Source organism: Musa acuminata, chromosome BXJ1-6 (genome assembly GCF_036884655.1).
Source record: "Musa acuminata AAA Group cultivar baxijiao chromosome BXJ1-6, Cavendish_Baxijiao_AAA, whole genome shotgun sequence".
Lineage (NCBI taxonomy): Eukaryota > Viridiplantae > Streptophyta > Magnoliopsida > Zingiberales > Musaceae > Musa > Musa acuminata.
In genome coordinates, this window is record NC_088332.1 from 34,693,902 (window position 1) to 34,710,643 (window position 16,742).

Consider the following 16,742-nt stretch of genomic DNA (forward strand, 5'->3'; position numbering starts at 1 on the left):
GCCTGAATGCGCACTTTGAGGTTCTAGCATGGTTCATCGTAACCAAATAATCTTACATACAATCATCTTAACGTTACCGTCCAAATATTAAAACAGACATCTTAATAAGTTTGGTTGTCCATTACATCTATGCAGGAAGAAGCATAGATAGTAAATGTGCACAGATGGAAACAACCGCCACTATATCATCTGATCAAACAAGAGGAGAAAAAGGACTCCTGGTGGCAAACATATCAAATGTAGAGGAGTACACAGTAGCAGTTTCTGCACGGAAACCAAGGATAATACCCAACCATCGTGCACAACTGGGAGTACGATGGCTTGATATCGGTGACATAGGCGCGAGCCACAAGTCCGGTTAGCCATCCAACGAAATCAAACGTTGAATCACATCTCGAATCGATCATATTGGTCTGATCGTTCGCCCTAACGAGATGATACAAGGAAAAAAAAGGCTATTCTCTTAAATGCCTCGTGTCAGATCTGGTGATTAATTATACATGAAATGACGGCCCGATGAAATCTGCGCACCAATTTGGAATTAGAAGTGAAAGAGAGAAGAAGCTAACGGAGTCTTACAGCTGCATCCGGAAACTGTTCGTCCATGGCGATCGATCCTACCAGAAGGCGCCTGGTTCCGTTCCCTGGACGCAACAATTCGTAAGAATTCCACAGAAAGGAAGCCCTAATCCGATCGGAAAAGGGGGAAACAAAGTAGATCTGCACTCACCGCACTCGAATCTGATCTCCGGAGGACAATATCGAGGAAGGAAGCGACGACGTATTTCCACGAGACGACGACGGAATACCAAATGGAGAGCACCTTTGGATCTTCCCGTAGTGCTTTACCTGCTCTCAACACTCGTATTTAAACTCGTTTGACTGAACCAAGCCGAGTCGTATTGGGTTAACTGTTACACGATGGGATCCGATCCGATAAAGAGTCATACTGGGTCAATTGTTATACGATTGTCTTATGGGAGTTAATTTTGTCCGATCGAAACCGAACCGAACGGGTTAGATTCGATCCCGTCCGTCCCGACCGTAATGCACTGAGAAGTGGAGGAAAACCCTAGCCGCCAATCCATATATAAGCGAACGCCGTCGGCTCTCCGAAGCACGGACGAAGGATCGATCGAGGAGTGCAGCCATGGTGTCGGGGTCGGGGCTTTGCGCGAGGTGTGTGGTGGTGGACGCGCGCCACCACATGCTGGGCCGGCTGGCGTCCATCCTGGCCAAGGAGCTCCTCAACGGGCAGCGCGTGGTGGTCGTCCGCTGCGAGGAGATCTGCCTCTCCGGCGGGCTCGTCCGCCAGAAGATGAAGTACCTACGCTTCCTCCGCAAGCGCATGAACACCAAGCCTTCCCACGGCCCCATCCACTTCCGTGCCCCCGCCAAGATCCTCTGGCGCACCATCCGTGGGTAATCAATCTGTCACCTTAGCTCCACAGTGCCATGCCATGCTAAAGATCAAGTCTTGGTTAGAAGAGATCTAAATATGATAGTAGTATGATAAAAAAATCCAATCTTGCAAAAAGCATTTGGTTTGATGGTCTCGGTAATTAAGAAATGGATCTATTTTCTTGATTTTTTTTCCTCCTCAAGGATGATACCTCACAAGACGAAACGTGGGGCTGCGGCGCTGGCAAGGCTCAAGGCGTACGAGGGCGTGCCACCACCTTATGATAAGATTAAGAGGATGGTTATTCCTGATGCACTCAAGTATGGGGTTCTTGCCCAAATGATTTCAGGTACAGTTGTGTTAAATGTTGTCTAGTTTGTTTGATGAACTGGTGGACGTGTCTTTTTAGGGTCTTGAGGCTTCAGCCCGGGCATAGATACTGCTTGCTGGGTCGGCTGTCATCGGAGGTTGGATGGAATTACTATGATACTGTTAAGGTGAGATCACGGTAGCTCTATGTTTACTCCAATTTCAAACGTATGATATATATTGTCTCTTAGCTGCTTTGAATCATTTATACTAGTTCTTCAGTAATAATTACCTGCGTACTGAATTTGTTTGTTACGTATATTGGAGTTATTAGCTTTGCTGGTGCAATGCTAACAATTAACACAGTTGAACAGTTTTTCTGGTTCATTGTTATCCATATTATTGTGTTCTTTTGCATTTTAATCTGCACATCGCTTGCACTGTTTTCTAGACATCAATTACAGGACCACATTCCTTCTCTGTCATCAATTACACACATCAATGTGTATCTTTTTTCAATGTCAACATTGAAGGTTCTCATAGATGGGTTATCGGCTGCTTTTTCTTCTTTCCTGGATCTTTTCCATACTTCAACTTTTTCTCTGTCATCGTGGCAAGAGTAATCAAGAAATAATTGAGAGTATATTATTGCTTTGAATAATTTGTACTAGTTGTTGGGTGCAAATATTTGCATACTGAATTTGTTACATTAGGAATATTTTGTTTGTTTATTTCGCTAGCGCATTGCCAACAAATAACATAGTTGAACAATTTCTCTAGTTCATTGTTATCCACATCATTGTTTTTTTATGTATTTTCATCTCCACAACCTTTGTATGGTTTTGTTGACATTGATTACAGTATACCATGTCTTCTCTATCCCTTAACATATTCTTTTGTGATTTGTGTCTTCTTTCAAGGTCAGCAATTGAATGGTGTCATAGATAGAGCATGAGCTGCTTTTTCCGTTATCCTGCGTACTTTAGCAAACATAAAACTTTTTCTCTGACTCTGTATGGCAAGACTAATCAAGAAGTTATTGCTTCCAATAGTGAATTGAGAGTATCACAAGCCTTCTCCATTCTTGTACATAGTCTTCTGTGATCTGTTTCTTCTATTTTTTCAGTTTGTCAAGTGATTCACTTTCATGTTTGAACTTGTCATGTGCTGAGGTATCATTTGTTTGATTAATGTGCTAAAACTAGATAGGATATGGTGCTTTTAACTGATGAAACATGCAAATGCTGCCTTCTCAGGAGCTGGAGGCAAAGAGGAAAGAGAGGGCCAAGGTGGCTTATGAAAGGAGAAAGCAGCTCACAAAGCTTAGGTTGAAGGCAGAAAAGGCTGCGGAGGAGAAGCTTGGTTCCCAGCTTGACATCCTTTCGCCGTTGAATTACTGAGTTCGATTTCATTGCTTTTTGCCAGAACGATATGGTTAGGCCTTTTTGTCATGTTTGTTGCCAGACCGAGTTTACCGTTGTTTGTTTGTGTAACATGCAACATGGGATTTCTTGAAATTAAGCTTATTATGGAAGACATTGTTAAAAACATCAAGCATTATGGTTTTTTATGCGATAACAGGTCTTAATTGTTGCATACAGAAGATGAAGAAAATATTCTCTTTAATTCCCTTGTGATAAGTATTGTACTTGTTGTCGAGGATCAGTAATTAAGAAAGCTTCATGAGTCTGTAGTTTTACTTTTTTGTTGTGAAACAAATTTGAAATATTACTACAAGAGAATCTAACCAGGTTCAGGTGTTGATACATAGCAGATTGTCTACTTTGTTCCTGGACTTGCATGGTGAATGGTGGAACACCATTGCAGATTCGACTAAGATCATGGCTTTTCTAATCCTTGGTTCAATGATTACATTCTTATTAGTGGTATTCTGTGCTTTGTGTGAGATTATAGTTAGGGCTGATCTCAAATAAATGTTCATTTTTCAATGAATAAAGGATGAGGACCAGATTTCATCCGAGGCCTTTGTTATCGATAGTCAAACTTTTACTAGCTAAGTGGGTGCAATGATTACATTCTTATTGCTGGTATACTGTGCTTTGTGTGAGATTATGATTTGAGCTGATCTCAAATTAGCATTCTTTTTCAAAGAATAAATGATGAGGAGATTTAGGATTTCGTTATCATTAGTCAAAATTGGTCGACATATCCGAAAATTTCAGATGAGATTTTGAATATTTAATCGTTGACAAGCGAATATGTAAATAATATGCGAGCATTGATCAACACAATTCATTCAACTAGACCCAAGTCACTAAGATTGTTTGAGCAAAGTTCCTCATACATAACACTCGACAAGTATTAGGACGTTGAGCATTGATCATGATGGGCAGTCAACAACTACAGTGGAGAAGTCAAATATCAGCAATTCAACAAGTGAAGATTTATGGATTATCAATTAGGTCAAAGTACTTGCCAGTATCATCTTTGACTGTGTGAGAATCTATCATAATTTTCTTGCTTCGTGAAATGAGTTGACATCATAGTGAAAGTTTAAATAAATAAATTATATTTTCAGGATAAGTAATAACAACGTGACTGTAGTTTAGTGGTTAGAATTCTACGTTGTGGCCGTAGAGACCTGGGCTCGAATCCCAGCAGCCACAAGGAGAACAAATTTATTTTGCTTTTCCACATTTTGGCTAAAATAGAACTAATTTTTATCCACAATTAGCATCGATCATGTCGAAATACACATAATATTGACCAGTGAAATGAATTTTAGGTATATATGAAATATGAAAATTGTTCATAGTCGAATGAATGAAAAGTCAAATATATAATCACAATTAATCTTTATTTATATTTTACCTAAAACATTATTCCTCCTCCATGTATCATTACAATTAACAGCACCAAAATAAAAATTTTGAGGATTCCTCTCATTCCATCATCGGAATAAGAGAAATAGGAATCGGAAATCCCTTTCCCACCTCTCTCTCTCTCTCTCTATCCCTCGTTTTCCCTTTATATATATTTATATATATAAGAAAATGTAACGAATTTGTTTGACACAAAAAACAATAAAAGGAAAAGCTATGTATACTAACGATTTGCATGGTAAAGAACCAAGCCCTCTTCTTCTGGACCCTCCGATCGTGATCAGACGGCGGCATGGGCGCAGCAGAGTGGGCACCTCACGAGGCCGTTCTCGTTGCAGGCGGTGCATGTCCGGAATCCCCTGCCGCCCTTCTCGGAGTAGCACCGGCGGGATCCGCTGCAGCTCCGACAGAGTACGAAGCGGAAGTCGCCGCAGCCCTCGCATACCCCTATGACCGCCGGCGCCGCCCCCTCCACATACCGCTTCAGCTCCCCGGTCTCGTAAAGCCGCCGGATCTCCTCGGCCCCGCCGAAGTGGCGCCCCCCGATGAACACCTGAGGGAGGCCGAGCGGCTTGCGGCGGCCGCCGAGGATGCCCTTTAGCTCCCGCATGAACGCGGCGTCGAGGGAGACGTCGCGCTCGTCGACGGCGACGCGGAGCCCGCGGAGGATGGTCCGGACGTCGGCGCAGTCGTCGAAGGTCTGGCGGACGACGCGGAGGGAGGTGAAGTAGAGGACGATCCGCTTCTCCTCGCCGGGGGGCAGGCCGAAGAGGTCCTCCGGCGGGGTGCACCACGTGCGGAAGGCGGAGGAGGCGGACCGCACGCGGTGAAATACCGGCGCCGGCGATAGCATCGGAGACGGTGATGGGGATGGGGACGGGGATGGGGACAGGGACGCCCAGTAGGGTGTCGTGGATGGGTCGTCGGTGTCGTCATCGCCGAGGAGGGAGCGGACGTCCTTGAAGGAGGAGGAGGAGCGCAAGAAGGAGGAAGGGGGCGGCGGCAGCAGCGGGGGCGGGGGCGTGGGGGAGGCGGCTCCGCGACGAGGGAGGCGGAGCTTTCTCCATGGAGACCACATGAAGCGAGGGTGGCGATAGACCGAGGAGAACGATGGAGAAAGAGGTAGAAGAGGAGGAATGGGAGGAGGAGGCGGAAGAAGTCATGGCATTTAATTGGGCGAGTTGGGAAACGAGGGAAGCGGAGGAAAAGATGGAGAAGGGGGAGATGCGAAGCAAGCTTAATTAAAGTTCTCTACAATGATGGTTAAGTTTAGAAGGTTGGAGTTGAGGTTATATGTGAAGTAATGAGAGGGCTGCTAATTTTAGTTCGATCCAAAGACTTTCTTAGAATAGCATCTAATACACAATCCATTTCAGGAATTAGATAATTATATAATATATTTTGAATGATTTATTATTTCTCTAATCATATCTAAGTTGAATCAATTTCTATGAATGGGTGCTAATAGGTGTGTATTTGCAAGGGGCATATACATAAGTTTGCATTACTCCCCTTCTTTATATATATATATATATATATATATATATATATATATATATATATATATATATATATATATATATATATATATATATATATATATATATATATATATATATATATATATATATATATATATATTTCAAGCCAATCATAAGTTTTTATGAGTAGCATGCATGGAGAATATAAGAATCAATAATTCATTTATAATTTTAAATAATATTAATTTGTGTGTCATGCCAATAATATTAATGTGTTGTGGGAAACAACTTTGAGCCATGGCCTTCGGGCCGACGCGGCTCGGTTCGGGTCCGGATGACGGGGGATCTTCCTGAGACGGTTTTCGAGTCCGCCGAGGTGGTCTGATGCGGAGGTCAGGACAGGGTCGTCATTTCCTCCGGACAGGAACTCCTCGCCTTCGCGTTCGGTGGGGACTTTCGGCTTCGTACCTATACAAAGGTCGGGTCGAGGTGCTCGGCCCGACCCCTCCGACGCTCAAGTCAGTTGATAGTGGTTAGGGGGTGTTTTTTCCTCCTTTTTTCCCCTCGGAGTGCGAGAGTTTTTATAGGGAGGGTTACCGTTATTTGATGTGCCTACCCGTAGGGGGTAGGATCGTACTTCTAGTAGCGTCTGACACTGGTGTTGGCGTGGCGTGAAGAACCGAGCCTGAGCAGGCGTTAATGCGCCTCGGCCGACGTTCTGGTCCGTTTGACCAAGTGCTGTCACGTTGATCGAGACGTGAGGCGTCATCTGACATCAGCCGAGTCGTTATAACGGGAGTCCGAGGCATGGCTTCAGCTTTCAAGCGGGCCAACCGTGCAGGCGCGGTCTCGGGGAGAATGGAGCCGAGGAACACGACGTAGGCGGGCTGGCCACGCAGGCATGTCTCGGGGAGCATGGGGCCAATGAACACGACGCAGGCGGGCTGGCCACGCAAGGGCGTACTCGGGCAGTCGACAGTCGAGGTACGTGCTTAGGCAGGCAGGCTGCGTAGAGGCGTACTCGGGTAGTCGGCAGCCGAGGTACATGCTTAAGTAGGCAGGCTACGCAGATGCGTACTCGAGCAGTCATTAGCCGAGGTACGTGCTCAGGCAAGCAGGCTGCGCAGAGGCGTACTCGGGCAGTCGGCAGCCGAGGTACGTGCTCAGGCGGGCAGGCTGCGCAGAGGCGTACTCGGGCAGTCGGCAGCCGAGGTACGTGCTCAGGCGGGCAGGTTGCGTAGAGGCATACTCAGGCAGTTGGCAGCCGAGGTACGTGCTCAGGCGGGCAGGCTGCGCAAAGGTGTACTCGGGCAGTTGGCAGCCCAGGTACGTGCTCAGGCGGGTAGGCTACGCAGAGGCGTACTCAAGCAATCGACAGTCGAGGTACGTGCTCAGGCAGGCAGGCTGCGCAGAGGCGTACTCGGGCAGTCGACAGCCGAGGTATGTGCTCAGGCGGGCAGACTGCGCAGAGGCGTACTCGGGCAGTCGGCAGCCGAGGTACGTGCTCAGGCGGGCAGGTTGCGTAGAGGCATACTCAAGCAGTTGGCAGCCGAGGTACGTGCTCAGGCGGGCAGGCTGCGCAAAGGTGTACTCGGGCAGTTGGCAGCCCAGGTACGTGCTCAGGCGGGCAGGCTACGCAGAGGCGTACTCAAGCAATCGACAGTCGAGGTACGTGCTCAGGCAGGCAGGCTGCGCAGAGGCGTACTCGGGCAGTCGGTAGCCGAGGTACGTGCTCAGGCGGGCAGGCTACGCAGAGGCGTACTCGGGCAGTCGGCAGCCGAGGTACGTGCTCAGGCAGGCAGGCTGCGTAGAGGCATACTTGGGTAGTCGGCAGCCGAGGTGGCAGGCTGCGCAGAGGCATACTTGGGTAGTCGGCAGCCGAGGTGGCAGGCTGCGCAGAGGCGTACTCGGGCAGTCGGCAATCGAGGTATGTGCTCAGGCAGACAGGCTACGTAGAGGCGTACTCGAGCAGTCGGTAGCCGAGGTACGTGCTCAGGCAGACAGGCTACACAGAGGCGTACTCGGGCAGTCGACAACCGAGGTATATGCTTAGGCAGGCAGGCTGCGTAGAGGCGTACTCGGGCTGAGTAGGTACTTGTGTTGTTGTCCCTTCATACCAACTTAGCCATGGTGGGGGCTGAGGACTCCTTTACCTTGTGAGTCCTTGGGAGCCAGCTCTTTGCGTCAGCAGCGTGCTTTCAGGCATCGAGATCGAGGCGCCAGGGCTCTGCCATTTGCTTAGCTTGCCCTTGAGTCACCGCGTCAGGTCTTCATTTATGGCGGGACGTCCTTTGGTCTCCCTGACGCAACGTGGCGGGCAGGCGAGCATGTGAGTGGGCTGTCGCGCACCTTTGGGAGGTGGAGGGACGTTGGGTTCGGCAGAATCTCTCCTTTAAATAGGGTGTGTGCGGCTTCCTTTTTATTTCTCGCTGCTGAGTCTTCTTCTTCGAATCTCGCCGTCCCCTCTCCGGTCGTTCTCCTCGCCTTCAACGTCACCTCTCTTCTTCAAGTAGCCCCTTCCCGTTCCCTCTCAAGGTCAGTGAGGATGACCTCCTCCTCTTCTTCCTCTTCCTCATCCTCTAGTAGGGTTAGGGAGAGACCACTTTCGTCGTCCCCTGTCCAGTCCTCCGATGGGGAAGCGACGCAGGCCCTTGAGGCCTTAATGTGGCCGCACGACCTCAACTCCATCGTGAGCGGGTCATCACTGAGGAGACTCCGGGAACGCTATAGCATCCCGGTGGATTATATCCTCAGCGCCCCCGAACCGGGGCAACGGGCTTATGACCCGATCCTTAAGGGTTTTGCGCTAACCTTAGACGCCTTGGAGGCGAGGTTACGCCTTCCCCTTCACCCTGTCATCGTCTCTTGTATCTCCCTATGGCGAATTTCGCCGTCTTAGGTGGCGCCGAACTCTTGGCGCTACTTAGTGGCGTTCTTGGGGGAATGCCACTACGCCAATATCACCCCCACCCGCAACCTTTTCCTTTCCTGCTTTCGCCTTTCCAAAGGGTCGGGGGGTTACTTCCTGTCAGCTCGAGCGAGCTTTCGAATCAGGGGGGTCCCTTCCAGTAATAAAGGGTGGAAGGGGAGGTTTTTCTATGTCAGCTGTGCGAGAGACTGGGGTTTCGAGGTCCGGTGGTCCACGAAAGTGATCGATAACACCACCTCGAGCCTGAGCGACGAAGAGCACAGAGATCTAGGGAGGCTCAGGGAGGTTCTCCCCAGCTCCCAGGCCATCCGAAACATGATAGAGCGATGGCTGGTCGAGGCAGGTCTCAGTCCGACGCCTCATGGTACGTTAATAGTACCCGGTCCGGGTATTTCATGGCTTACCCTAAGTTCTAACTCTTGTCCGACTTCTTGCAGAAATGGTGAACCTCCGATCCCTTCTAGGCGGTCGGGCGTCGTCGGCTTCCTCTCCACGCCCGTCGGTCGACCCAAAGCCCGACTCGAAGAATGCCCCGTTGGAGGTTGAGGCCGGGCGTCCTCTGAAGAAGGCAAAGGTCACTGCCTCCAAGGGAGCCAAGGCGGCCCTAGTCGGGCTGAGAGCTGATGCCGCGGGACGAGTGGACCGGGCAGGGGTGGACCCTCTCCGTTGTGCGGTGGGGCCCAATCGGGAGGTGACAGGGAAGGATCCGTGCCCTCCCTTTGTACATGACCTGTGCCGACTGCTCGCGGGTTTCGACGAACCCTTTCTGTCGCGGGTGATGGGCGAACTCCCAACGGGGGAGACAAGCGACCCCCTAGTCGCCCGCTGGGGAGGCTTGTCCCAGGGGGACAAGGTGTGGGCCGGAGGAGATTCCTCCACCGCATTCCTCCGAGGTGCGCTCCATCCCGACATGGCTCGGGATCTTGCCCTCGGAGGCTCTACTTGGCAAGTCGGTCAAATCCCTGACGCTGGTAAGTATCGCGCCTACTGCTTCTAGTCATCCATTCGACGGTGCTCCTCCTGACCTCTCCTCTTTCTTACAAGGCCTACACTACGCGACGGCCTTGATGGATCGGGTGTGTGATGCTGGCCGGATCATCGGGGGCCTCAGTGGGCGCAACGCCGAGCTGCGCCGCCAAGTGGAGGAGATCCGAGCCGGGGCGGGCCCCATGGCGACCGTTGAGAAATGCACGACGGATTTGGAGGTGGCTCGCCTCAAATCGAAGCTCCAGACATCCGAAAGTTCGAATAAGGAGCTCTAGAAAACTTCGCGGGTGGAGCGGACCGAGCTCCGTTTGTTGAAGACGGAGGCGTGCACCCTCAACTAAAAGCTGGAGGAGGCGAAGGCAGAGGCGAGAGCAGCTTCCGAGGTGCTTGCCGAGGAGGCACGCCTTCGACCAGACAAGGACAAGGAGCTGATCGAGATTTACAAGAAGTCCGAGGGGTTCGAACTCGGGCTGACGCAGACGGGGCAGGCTTCCTTCGAATATGGATGCCGGATCACCCTGGCCGGCTTCCGTGCGCGCCACCCTAGCCTCGAGGTAGAGGAGGATCCTTTTACCTCCCATCTCGAAGATCTAGAGGTGGATATGCCCGAGGACGTCCCTTTCGATGATCGCTTGGAGGTCCTGAAGGAGTAAAAGTGTCTTGTAATTTTTCGTAGTTTTTTCTAAGGGGTCGGTCGGTCTGTAAGTCAGGGTCGAGTCCTGTAGTCCCAGTTTTTCTTAAATGAAAGAACATTTTTCTTCAGACACTTGCGCATCTTTACTTTCTCATATAAAAAACTTCTTAAGGTTTTTTACGTTCCATGTCCTTAGCAAAGAACAGCCAGCCATTGTCGCGAGCCGATACGTGCCCGGTCGGACAATCTCGATGACCCGATAAGGTCCTTCCCATTTGAGAGTAAGTTTTCCATGCGCTCAGGTCGGGTTACTTACCTCGGCCCTGCGCAGCACTAGATCGTCCAGCCTGATAGGTCGGGGGTGCACCCTTCTGTTGTAGATCCTGGCAACGGCTCTCTTGTAGGAGAGGTCCTTCAGGTGCGCGTCAGCTCTCCTTTCCTAGAGCAAGTCTAATCCAGCTCGGAGTCCTTCAGCTGATGTCCCTTCGTCATAAGATTCCGTTCATGGGGTGATAATCTCCACCTCAGCAGGTAGGACGGCCTCGGCGCCGAACGCTAGGTTGTAAGGGGATTCCCTTGTTGCGGTTTTAGGCGTGGTCCACAAGGACCATAAGAAGCTCGGGAGTTCGTCAACCCAAGTGAATTTGGCCGCGAGCGTCATTCTCCTGAGTCCACCTAGGATGGCACGGTTAGTCACCTCGGCCAGCCCGTTCATTTGGGGGTGTGCGACCGAGCTGAACCTCTGCTGTATCCCGTAGGTCGCACAGAACTCTTTGAACCGAGCACTAGCGAACTGTGTCCCATTGTTAGTGATGATGACTCTAGGTAGACCAAACTGGGTAATGATGTTCCTCCACACGAATCTCTCCACCTGACGCTCCATGATCGCCGCCAGCGATTCGGCCTCTACCCATTTGGTGAAGTAGTCTATCCCGACAATAATATATCTTCGTTGCCCCAAAGCTAGGGGGAAAGGGCCGAGAAGGTCCATCCCCCACTGCGTGAAAGGCCATGCGCAGTCCACGGGCGTCAACAGTACCGCCGGTTGCTGAGGCGTTGGTGCGTGCCTCTGGCATGCATCGCACTTCCACATACGATCTTGCGTCTCGGCACATAGTGGGCCAGTAGTACCCTTGACGGAGTGCCTTGAACACCAGGGTGCGCCCACCTATGTGCTCGCCGCAAATACCGCCGTGGACCTCGGCAAGAACCGATTGAGCCTCTTCGAGCTCCAGGCAGTGCAGGAGGGGGTGTGAATATGACCTCCTGTATAACCGTCCGCCGATTTCACAATACCAGGCTTGGGTCCGACGCAGGCGCCGAGCCACGGCTTCGTCCTTAGGAAGCGTCCCGTGACGTTTGAATTGTATCATCTCCTGCACCCATGTTGTTGGTGGGCCAACGGTGGCCACCGCTACGACCGTGATGGTGCGGGTGGGGAGTTCCTCCACGTCGGGCTCGCCCTCGGAACCCGATCTAGAGGCTGCTAGTCATAGGTGCCTGGCAAACCAATCACGTGAGTGATGGCACGTGTGACTTGATACAGAATCTTTTTGCTTATTATATTTTGGCATATATCACTTTATAACTATTGCATATATGCATATATATATTGTGATGTCCTTGGATTTGTGCCATGGGAATCAGATCGTGATGAGATCATGATAATGAGATCGATTCACCTTTAAACATATATTCTAAATAATCCCAGTCATAGGTTACTCGAGAGGGATATCGTGATAACCGGACAGACTGGTATGCTGTATACCCGTCCATATGATGGATGCAGTTGGTCTCATAGCTGCTCGTGTAGGGACACTAGGGATACAATACAGGTGCTCATTGGAGAATGAGTTCACTGATTGATCCGCTTACGGAATGCTGGATGGTTGATGATGCCTTATTGTTAGACAGCGATTCCGTAGTCCTAATGGTATATCTAGTCCTTAGACTTGAGACACCAAGGATGTCCTGTATGAGTGCTCCACTCTTTGATACCAGAGTTATAGTTTTGGCTGTCCCAGATCTAGTACAGTTGGTCATTGGGAGTGGTAGTCGACCTTATGAGGGCTATTGAGTGTCGATAGAGGATCATCCACTCTCGACGTCATGAGAGGAATATCCCATGTGTTCTTGCTTAGAAAAATCCCTGGTCAGGGTCATTCGGGTTGAGAGAGAAAGAGTTCTCCGGGAGAATCCATTAGAGCGAGACTCGAGTAGAAATCGTATGGGTCTGATAGCACCATGCTCGATATACGGTCTCTGGGCTATTAGATGGATGAGGGACTATAGGTACACGATAACTGAGGACATACAAGTCCAATGGATTGGATTCCCCTGTATCGTCTGGGGACCACGGCGTAGTGGCCTAGTACGTCCGTAGTCAATGAGTCGAGTGAATTATTACAGAGATAATAATTCACTGAGTTAGAAGGAGTTCTGATAGGTATGACTCACGACCAGCTCGATATTGAGCATAGAGGGTCACACACATATGGTAGGTATTGCGATGAGTAGAGGTTCGGATATGAGATATCCGACGGAGCCCTTGTCTTATTGGATGCAGATCCAATACTCACTAGGGGAGGCCCCATTATGGTTTGACAGGAGACCTCTATAAATAGGAGGGATTCAAAGCCTCATAAGCTAGAGCCTTTTGTTTGCCTCTCCTATTCTCCTCCCCCTCTTCACCTCCTTCACCCTCTCCTAAAGATCTGTAAAGAAACAGGGATATACGATCTCCCTAGGCAACACAATCTACTCTATACGCAGTTTTAAGTTTCGCGGATTTTGCGCACTAATATTCGTACGACGACGAACATCTCTTTGGGAATCGGGGATTTTTGTTTTCTTGTTCTTCCGCTGCGCATGTGATGTCGCCCCCAAGATTTCCCAATAATGGTATCAAAGCAAGGTTGATCGTGTGAATGATTGGTTTTGAACTGCGTGTGTTGTGTTTAGGAAAAACTTTTGACGTCAAAATCGTTGACGCAAAAGCAAGGAAGGGCAACAGTTGCTACCCTCGATCTGCGTGCGTGCGTGCAGCGTAGCCGAAGGCAGGCAGCACAGGGGCTGCCCCTACAGCAGCCGGTGGGGTTGGCAGCCCGTGGGTGCCCCACCCGCGGTCGTTGCCGCACGGTGCCGGCAAGCAGGGCTACAGGCAAGGCGGCCACCTGCGTGCGGGCACTGTGCCCGCGCGCAAGGGCGACACCTGCGGGTGTTGGACCCACGAGCAGAGGCACCGCGGGGCGAGGCGCCTGTAGCCGCAGCGCCCGCGGGCTGAGGCGCCACAGGGCAACGACACTTGCGACCGCTGCTCCTACGAGCAAACCCCCCCGCAGGGGTGGCCGCCCGGTGGGGCACTGCACCCGCGGGCACAGCGCTCGGGGGGGCAGCGCCACCCGTAGGGGCGCCAACCCACGGTGGTGCCCACCTACAGGGGCGGCGCCCCCGCCCCGTCGCACATGTCACCGCCAATAGGGTGGCGGCGGCGGCAGCAGCAAAGGGGAGCAGGGCATTGGGGTTTTTGGGCAAAAGACAGTTTTGCCCCTCGAAATTTGAGAAATTCTAATTTTTGTCTCTTGTCTAAATTACTAAAATACCCCTATGAATTTAGAAATTCCCTATATGTCCCTGATTTCATAAAATACTAATTAATTAAAAGGTTTTGTTTATTATTATTTTTATCATTATCTAGTAGTCCTACATTATGATGATTATTTATACATGTGATGTATGATGTGTGGACGGATGATCATGGACCGTGTGATGTGTGTACTTGTGATTATTATTATTGAGGTCTACGAGCCTCCATTATATTTCTCGTTTATTATCGAGCCTACGTGTCTATGATTAAGTTGTAATCACATGAGGAGGCGCAGCGGGAGCGTGGATGCAATAGCGAGACTCACGAGACGGACGATCGCGATGCATGAAGATGTATCAAGATGTCGACGGAATCAACGAGGACGAGTTGGACGATCACAGGGCATGGAGATGCACCGTTGCACACATAGATCTTGATGTGAGTGATTAGGCCTATTGGCTCGGGCCTAATCACGTTAGGTTGTGGTCCATGATCATCTGGTGTGATTGCTTATGCATATACCATATATGTATATATATTTGCATGCGATGTAGATATATATTGAATATGTATATGTGTGACATGTCATATTAGGAGACCAAATCATAGAAACATCTCTCTCGATAATATTAAGTCGGTAAACGTGAGGCAATTAGATTGACCCACGTGGCCTTCCATCGTTATAAGTAGGAACCGATTCCCGATGTAGGTTGAGTTAGTCGAGTCCCTCGAGACTCACCTATATCGCGATTCGCTATCTTGCTTACGACATAGCGATGTCACCGATGACCTGAGGGCATGGTATGCTTGGTCGAGTCCCTCGAGGGTATATCATCAAATCAGACTCATCTTGTAACGAAAGTGTTAACTTAATCGAGCATCATGGTTGGTCGAGTCCCTCGAGACCATGGTGATTCGGAGGCCGAACAGGACGAGAATTATAAGGAGTTGTGATCGGCAAGAGTTGCTTACCTTTTAGGCTTAGTGTGATTGGTCGAGTCCCTCGAGGTTACACTAAGACGTTGATTGGATCCTGATCCCTACTAGAAGTCTGCCGGAGACTTCCGTTTCATATGCTGAGGGTGTCGCGTGACTCGTTAGTAAAATAGTGGGAGCATATTAAGATAGAAGTCCATATCTTGATAGTTTATTTCTTACAAAATCTGCATGTTATTCATTTCTATTGCATTTTTATTTTTAGAAAATATCGCTTTCAAATCCCTTACGTGGTATACTTGATGTCAACCGCCTCACTGGTCCAAATTATACGGATTGGCTCCGTAACTTGAGAATTGTTCTCACGGCGGAGAAAATCGTGTGCATCCTTAATACAGTGATGTCTGCGCCCGAAGGAGGGGCAAGCGAGGATGAGATCACTCGCTACGTGAAGTACATTGATGACTCCACTCTTGCTTAGTGCTATATGTTGGGCTCTATGACTCCTGAGTTACAGAGATAACATGAAAAGATGGATGCCAGATCCATTTTTCTACATGTCCGTAAATTGTTTGAGGAACAGGGAAGGACTCAGCAATATGAGATATCCAAGAGCCTCTTCCGCGCTAAGATGACTGAGGGGACATCGGTTCAGAACCATGTCCTAAAGATGATTGAGTGGATAGAAAAACTCACAGGTCTAGAAATGGTCCTAGATGATAACTTGTGTGTGGACATTGTGCTTCAGTCCCTACCAGATTCCTTTTCACAGTTCATAATGAATTTTAATATGAACAAGCTTGAGGTGACTCTCCTAGAGCTCCTCAATATGTTGAGGGAGGCAGAGAAAGGGCAAGGGCAGACCAGGTAAAGCAAAGGTTGCTAAGAAAGACCCAACAAAGGACAAAGGCCAGTGCTTCCACTGTGGTAAAGATGGGCACTAGAAGAAGAACTACAAAGAGTACCTTGCAGAGAGGGCGAAATAGAAGCTTGGAGAAGCTTCAAGTACATTCATGATCAATCTCCAATTGTCAGATTTTTGTGATAGTGCATTGGTATGGGATACTAGTATTGCTTATCATATCTACAATTTATTGTAAATTCTAGCAAAGCCGAGGGGAGATTGGCGCGAGGAATATTGCATAAAGTTTTGTTTATGCTAGACACTACTGCACGTATAATGAATGTAAATGTGTCCAAGAGGAAACAAGATGAGATGAACAGTGCATACCTGTGACATTGTAGGCTATGTCACATCCATGAAAGAAGAATTCAAAAGTTACTAAATGATGGATATCTAGATCCATTCGACTATGTGTCATATGCAACTTGCGAGCCTTGCCTTCGTGGAAAACTGACCAACTCTCCATTTAGTGGAACTGGAGAGAGAGCCACTAAGCTGTTGGAACTCATACATAGTGATGTATATGGACCCATGTCAACTCATGCCATTGGTGGTTACTCCTACTTCATTACCTTTACTGATGATTTCTCAAGATATGGATATATGTACATAATGAAGTACAAGTCCAAGGCTTTTGAGAAATTCGGAGAGTATAAGAATGAGATAGAGAATCAAACTGGAAAGAATATCAAAACTCTTCGATCAGATCGAGGAGGTGAGTACTTAAGTAC

At 49.1% G+C, this 16,742-nt stretch overlaps 2 protein-coding genes and 1 non-coding gene across 3 annotated transcripts; 2 read left to right on the forward strand and 1 right to left on the reverse strand.

The window, feature by feature from the left end:
* Positions 1-1,071: 1,071 nt before the first annotated feature.
* LOC135676730 (large ribosomal subunit protein uL13w-like) lies at positions 1,072-3,307 on the forward strand. The gene is made up of 4 exons (XM_065188226.1): positions 1,072-1,422; positions 1,606-1,722; positions 1,812-1,899; positions 2,968-3,307. The coding sequence occupies exons 1-4, from the start codon at positions 1,151-1,153 to the stop codon at positions 3,109-3,111; spliced, it is 621 nt and encodes a 206-aa protein (XP_065044298.1). The 5' UTR covers positions 1,072-1,150; the 3' UTR covers positions 3,112-3,307.
* A 959-nt stretch (positions 3,308-4,266) lies between these two features.
* On the forward strand, positions 4,267-4,338 carry TRNAH-GUG (transfer RNA histidin (anticodon GUG)). The gene has a single exon. It is a non-coding gene; the product is annotated as a tRNA-His (tRNA).
* A 463-nt stretch (positions 4,339-4,801) lies between these two features.
* LOC135677780 (uncharacterized protein At5g39865-like) lies at positions 4,802-5,736 on the reverse strand. The gene has a single exon (XM_065190173.1). It carries the CDS (start codon positions 5,630-5,632, stop codon positions 4,835-4,837), a length of 798 nt encoding a protein of 265 aa, XP_065046245.1. The 5' UTR covers positions 5,633-5,736; the 3' UTR covers positions 4,802-4,834.
* Positions 5,737-16,742: the final 11,006 nt, after the last annotated feature.